Consider the following 5,850-nt stretch of genomic DNA (forward strand, 5'->3'; position numbering starts at 1 on the left):
AGAACGCACAGATGGATTGTTTTGATATTTCGTATGTGGGTAGGTCTTTATAAGACAACGAAATGATAGGAATTATCATCCCAAATCGGCCTTTTATGGTACTACAGCAGAACTTCGGGTTAATATCTCGTGTTGTTGTTTTTCAGAGTAGATATATCTTGTGTTGTCAGCCTTGTCGCACTATTGAAAATGCCCATTCTGCGGCCTTAGTGACCATGGTATCTGTTCCCGGGGAGAGGTCAAAACCGGAACAACAAAAACCGTAAAAAACCTTTTGTCGTACATATTTTCGTTCATTCGCAGGTAAACAGGCTGGCAGATCTGAGTCTTTGCAACGAACGTATAAAAGCCTGCGTCACGACTATGCATGTGAACACCCACTGGTTCAATTTGCTAACAAACATTCACTGCGGGAGCATCCTTGCCTTACATGGCTTTCTCAGGTAACGTTACTTGTTAATTGAGAATGAATGAGTGAGTGAGTGAGTGAGTGAGTGAGTGAGTGAGTGAGTGGGTGAATAAATGGATGAATGAATGAATGAATGACTGAGTGAATGAATGAGTGAATGAATGAATGAATGAATGATGGGTTCTTCAACGTGCTGTCCTCCAACTCCTTGTCTAACTAAGCTTTCTGACGTATTTGTGTAAGGAGAATTGTTTTTATTTCAATTGATCAATAACTTGATTAATGAATCAATTCACAATTGAGAGTTGTTTGGGATTACGCAGTCTGGATTTAGTTCATTATTGCAGTTAACACACCAGTTTTAATCCACTTGCACTGGGATGGACCCTACTTTTTCGCTACGGCCGCGTGCCGCGTTGGTACACCCGATCCCTCGATCTCGGAAGTTAAGCAACGCGACGGTCCGGTCAGTTCTTGGATGGGAGTACACCAGATATTATTATTATTTTCCAATAATTGACATGTGACTCTCTCCAAAAAACGGGACCTCGGCTTTACGTCCCATCTGAACTTACGTCCCGAAAAAAAACTAGGTAAAATCATTTTCACCTAAGTAGAGTGTTTTTCAAGATCTTACTTGGGGCAGTTTTTTTTGCAGATGACTCTTAAGTTGCCCAGAGCAGACATGATAGCGGATCCGGAAGTGACGCAACTCCTGACCAACATTGCTCGGGTCATCGGGGCCAGGAGGGCGATAGAAGTCGGTAGGTCAGGATCTAAATTATATACAACATTAAAGGCTGAATACAAAATTGTTTGTACAAAAAGAAGGGTTTTATTCAACCATCGTTTCAATTACGGTCTCTGTCACATTCGTCAGCGCTATGGTTCACATTGTACTGCAGCTATAGGTGTCGTTGCGTACAGATGCGATGCCAAATGCTTGGCTCTGTACGAAATATGTCTTACCAACCACATAAAGTTTTTCGCGGAACATGATAACCAATTTTTACAATTCATTAGTTAACAAATTGATATCTCTATAGTACCCAGATCGAGTATCTCACTGGATTGAGGCACGTCGCTGAGTCTAAATTGGAATTATGTTACCCTTGACTTTAGAGCGAGAATATCATGTAAAAAGTAAAATGACTAAAAAGACAACCACACAGAGCGTAAAAACATCTTTATCGATGAAAGTCTATGAATAAAGATTTAAAGATGGTACATCTCCTCAGGTGTGTTCACGGGATACACCTGTCTTGCCCTCGCCCTGGCTTTACCCGAGGACGGGAAAGTCGTGGCCTGTGATGTTGATGACACCAACGTCAACTTGGGCAGGCCATATTGGACGGAGGTGAGCAATATTTCAATAAACCGTTAAATGTTTTACTACAGTAGCAGGGAATGTAACGCTACTCCACCTTTATCCGTGGGGTAACCTATATCCGTTTCACATGTATGCATGAGTGTTTAGAGAATATCAAGTAGACGGATAGTTTTGTTTCAAGTTGCAATATTTTAAACTTGATATCCGTATACCTTGTTTTTAAAAACAACGGATATAGGTTACCCCTCAGTTAAAGATGAGCTAGCGTTGATGTTTTTCCGATCAACCACTTAATTCGTTTTGAAAAAAAAAACTCAAGTGAACAGAAGATTCACTCATGATTCTTTGTGATCTTTACTATCAGGCAGGAGTGGAGCACAAAATAGATGTCAGGATACAACCCGCTCTGCAGACACTGGGTGCGTGATTCTTATGGTACTTAAAATTCTTCTGGTTCTTAAAGGAACCCAACACACTTCATCATTGATTGATTGATTGATTGATAACATGTTACCAGTGACAAAGAGAAAACTTCCAGTATTTTCGATGACAACAACTTATCATCCTTCAAAACAAATGTTCACCGCTATCTCCGTGTACAATTATTTCCAACTTCTTAGTACATTGCCTTAAAGTAGTCTAAGAACTTCGCCTTGAACAATCCCGTTAAATATTTATCCGTGAATATATACACCGGATTGTCATCCTGACATCCATATGTTTGACCCCAGATGACCTTATATCTGCCGGTGAAGAGGAAACCTATGACGTAGTGTTCATAGACGCGGACAAGATGAACTATGACCTTTATTACGAGCGGGCGCTGGTCATACTGCGTCCCGGAGGTCTGATCGCTTTGGATAACGTGAGTATTAACCAAAAAAGAAATAATTAGACACACGAAATGCACGTTTGCGTGTGGTGGCATAGTTGACGACAGTGATTTGAATTCGAAAGAAACTAGACAGTAGCATAGAGTTCATGCAAATATGTGCAAGCGTAAGCACTGTACGATAATATGATGAAAACAAGAATGAGTAAAGACGTGATTAGAGTGATTGTAGAAAACCGCTCAATGAAAGAAACAGGGTGGCGTTTCTCTGTACAGTTGTAAGCTTGCCCTTTCGGTCTACATCACATAGATTAGCGCTATTTCTAAATGCGGGGCTTTTCAAGAAGAGAACTCTAGAAAAACAGTTGATCTCCCTTTGTACCTTCAGATGTTATGGGGTGGAAAGGTGTTACAACCCGAAGACACCTGGGACGAGACAACTCGGACCATCTCAGACCTGAACAAGAAGATCCACAAGGACCCGCGTGTTGACGTCAGCATGCTTACCGTCTCAGACGGGCTGACCTTGGCTTTCAAGCGATGACCTTGAAGTGGACTCACTTTCTCTGGCCGATAGTCTGACCTTTGACTTTGAACCAGCTCAGACAAGAACAAGAAATAGTCATGCATACAAGTACTTATTATAATAAGTTCCCAGCCAAGGATTGATGTGGTTTTAAAAAAGATAGTCTTACTTTCCTAGAAGTATCATAGAGTGGAACTCGTTGTCATCAAGAACGGTAGAAGAATCACCACTAACGTGGGATAGATTTAAACAGCATTTGCAGTCAGCTGTGCAAAGGTTATATGTTATTGGGTGGGCCGACTACTCTCTCTTGGCAGCCAGGGGCTGAATTGAGAAGAGCTTACAATGGACGGGGCTAAATCACAAGGGTCTGGAGCGAGCTGCCATTCGGCGCCACTCAGGTGATCTCAATACGACAGGTGTGACAGGTCGTTCAGTGTAATACGACGAAGGGCGATTGTTCCATACCGGGCTACAATGTATATACAGATACAAGCAGTTAACAAAATTAAACTACACAAATACAAAGTACCCCGAACACATGTTTATTTTAAGACTTTACATTTAAAACGTATAACAGAAATATCTTACACATTTTAGCGTCTGTAATCTCAAAGCAGAGATGAAACGTTAGTATTTGAACCATTCTGACATCCTCTGTGTACTTCAACGCACTCCCGGTTATCAATGAAGTAGCCCTTTATCCTTGGCCATTCAATATCAAGATTTTAGTGATACACGTAATTTCTTTATATCGACGCCGTATATACACGTATATGTGATACACGTATTTTCTCCATATCAACGCCGTACAGACATTTCGTGTATGTTAGTTAGAAAAGATAATCTAAAATTATTCATTATCCCTAAAGCACCAGCAAGATACAAGCAATCTTATATCTATAACATGTATATACAAATTGTTAGCTTAAGAGTCTTTTCTTCTTCAACATTGGCTCATTGGATCCTTTTTCTGCAGAAGAGGAACAAAAATAAATCGATGAATGTTAGACACTCAAGTGAGATGATTTATACAAAACTTACTCAATCAACTGAGAAAAAAGGAAATGGATTCGGTGGTGGTGTCACTGGCAAAATAACAATGAAGAAACAAACAAACAAACAAACGAACGAACTAACTAACCTGAGTCGGCCCGTCTAGGTCTCGCACCACAGTGTACATGACGCCATAGTTTGACCTTTCACCTTCGCCATCCGCCTCGCTTTCGTCCTGTGTAGAGACAGGCAAGAACGGTGTGGACAATCAAAACATCAGAAATATTCACATTGCCAGTATATTTTTGCTGACGATAATAACAGCTATTCCCGTAGGCATTAGAACAGGATACATAATCCACGAAAAAAGCAGTATCTTAAACACATGACCATACTACTAGGCTCTCTCCCTGAGAGCATTGACAAAAACGCGATATATGAAACGTATTGATGTCTGTAGTCTGTTCAGAGAGAGCCAGGTAAAATACACCGTGTCTCGTCGTGTTGGCGGTAGAGTTTCAGGTCCGGGACCAAGGTCCTATAGCTAAGGTTCAAATCCCCTATTAAACATGCATTTGTCATCATCATCGGTCGACGTGCTTACACACGGCGGGGTTATACCGCCTCTCACAGGGGTATGGCATGCCCCTACTCTTTTTCGAAAGGTGTGTTGGGTTCTTTAACGTGCTTGATGTGTAATATCAGACATGTGTAATTTACCGAGTCGTCCATGATGTCGGCCCCAGCGTCCGTCAGAATCTTCACGATGTCGAGCCGGCCTCTCAGGCCCGCCACCCGCAGCAGGGTCTCTCCGTTCTGTGGGCAGGGCAAATCTGCATTATTGGCTGGTTTCTCTATTTTTTTACACTAGGTTTTTCTGAGACGTCTTGGCCAAGACCGTCTCAGCCAAGACCTTTAACAGCTCTCTTTACACACGCCGTGACAAGCTGTCTTGGACTCCCTGCAGAGCAGGCTTGCAGGCATTATTCTGTGTCTCTGCACACTTTCCTCCGTAATAAGTAGGCAGTTTTTCCACAAATTCAGGGGAAATATGAAAAGTTGGATTGTAGCGGACTCCAACTACTATCAGAAAAAAACTGTCCCTGTTCAAAGAAGTAAAAAAGGTGTCGAAAATAAAGAAAAATTTATAATGAAAAACAACCTCCTAGTAAACACAGATCCAAAATGCTGTAGAGATCGCATTTGGTATGCTCAATGATATATACCCTTTGACCTACAAATACCGCTCTGAAGTTGGCTCTGAGACGAATTTGACCGTTCTCTTTACACAGTAAAAAATGGCACTCCTGCTGTGCGTCTTGGCACTCCCGCTGAGCGTCTTGAGACCACATCTGATGTCTCAAGACGCACAGCAGGAATCTGGTCTTGAGACCCCTAAATCGCTCTTTACACTGTGGCTGAGACGTCTTGGCTGAGACGGTCTTGAGACGGTCTTGGCCAAGACGTCTCAGAAAAACCTAGTGTAAAGCGAGTAGGGTAGGGATTATGATCTAGTATGACCGGCTATTCTACCAGTGATGCCAAATAAAAACATAATAATGCAAATTATTTGCCAGGCATGCAACTATTCTCCAATTGGTCGATTTCTTAATTGCCATGTAATCATTGGTTGAACTGTTAATCATGATGGACAGTCATGATTGACAGTGGATGCTATTCGAAACGTCTGACCGTTTCCAAATTTTATCCAGTTGCTTGAGTGACTACAGCCTGGGTACGATCCTATTTCTACCGTG

General features: G+C 41.8%; 2 protein-coding genes across 3 annotated transcripts in view; one reads left to right on the plus strand and one right to left on the minus strand.

Moving 5' to 3' along the window:
* Positions 1-258: 258 nt before the first annotated feature.
* On the plus strand, positions 259-3,206 carry LOC118424672 (catechol O-methyltransferase domain-containing protein 1-like). Its single transcript, XM_035833330.1, has 6 exons — positions 259-443; positions 1,068-1,173; positions 1,648-1,766; positions 2,104-2,158; positions 2,471-2,604; positions 2,960-3,206. Exons 2-6 carry the CDS (start codon positions 1,068-1,070, stop codon positions 3,113-3,115), a joined length of 570 nt encoding a protein of 189 aa, XP_035689223.1. The 5' UTR covers positions 259-443; the 3' UTR covers positions 3,116-3,206.
* A 415-nt stretch (positions 3,207-3,621) lies between these two features.
* LOC118423735 (putative ankyrin repeat protein RF_1087) overlaps positions 3,622-5,850 on the minus strand; it is a 7,089-nt gene continuing 4,860 nt past the window's right edge. For both annotated transcript variants that reach the window (XM_035831937.1, XM_035831936.1), the window contains 3 exons: positions 4,814-4,909; positions 4,242-4,328; positions 3,622-4,070 (listed from right to left, as the gene is read on the minus strand). In XM_035831937.1, the coding sequence (XP_035687830.1) occupies positions 4,044-4,070; positions 4,242-4,328; positions 4,814-4,909 (210 nt within the window). In that variant the 3' untranslated portion in view covers positions 3,622-4,043. The remainder of the gene's footprint in view (positions 4,071-4,241; positions 4,329-4,813; positions 4,910-5,850) is intronic.

Source organism: Branchiostoma floridae, chromosome 10, assembly GCF_000003815.2.
Source record: "Branchiostoma floridae strain S238N-H82 chromosome 10, Bfl_VNyyK, whole genome shotgun sequence".
NCBI classification, from domain to species: Eukaryota; Metazoa; Chordata; class Leptocardii; order Amphioxiformes; family Branchiostomatidae; genus Branchiostoma; species Branchiostoma floridae.

Bases quoted from the DNA above. Each gene is read 5' to 3' on its own strand.
- LOC118424672 (XM_035833330.1), top strand. From the start codon at position 1,068: ATGACTCTTAAGTTGCCCAGAGCAGACATGATAGCGGATCCGGAAGTG. The intron at 1,174-1,647 runs GTAGGTCAGGAT...ACATCTCCTCAG, and splicing joins CAGGAGGGCGATAGAAGTCG to GTGTGTTCACGGGATACACC. The intron at 1,767-2,103 runs GTGAGCAATATT...CTTTACTATCAG, and splicing joins GCAGGCCATATTGGACGGAG to GCAGGAGTGGAGCACAAAAT.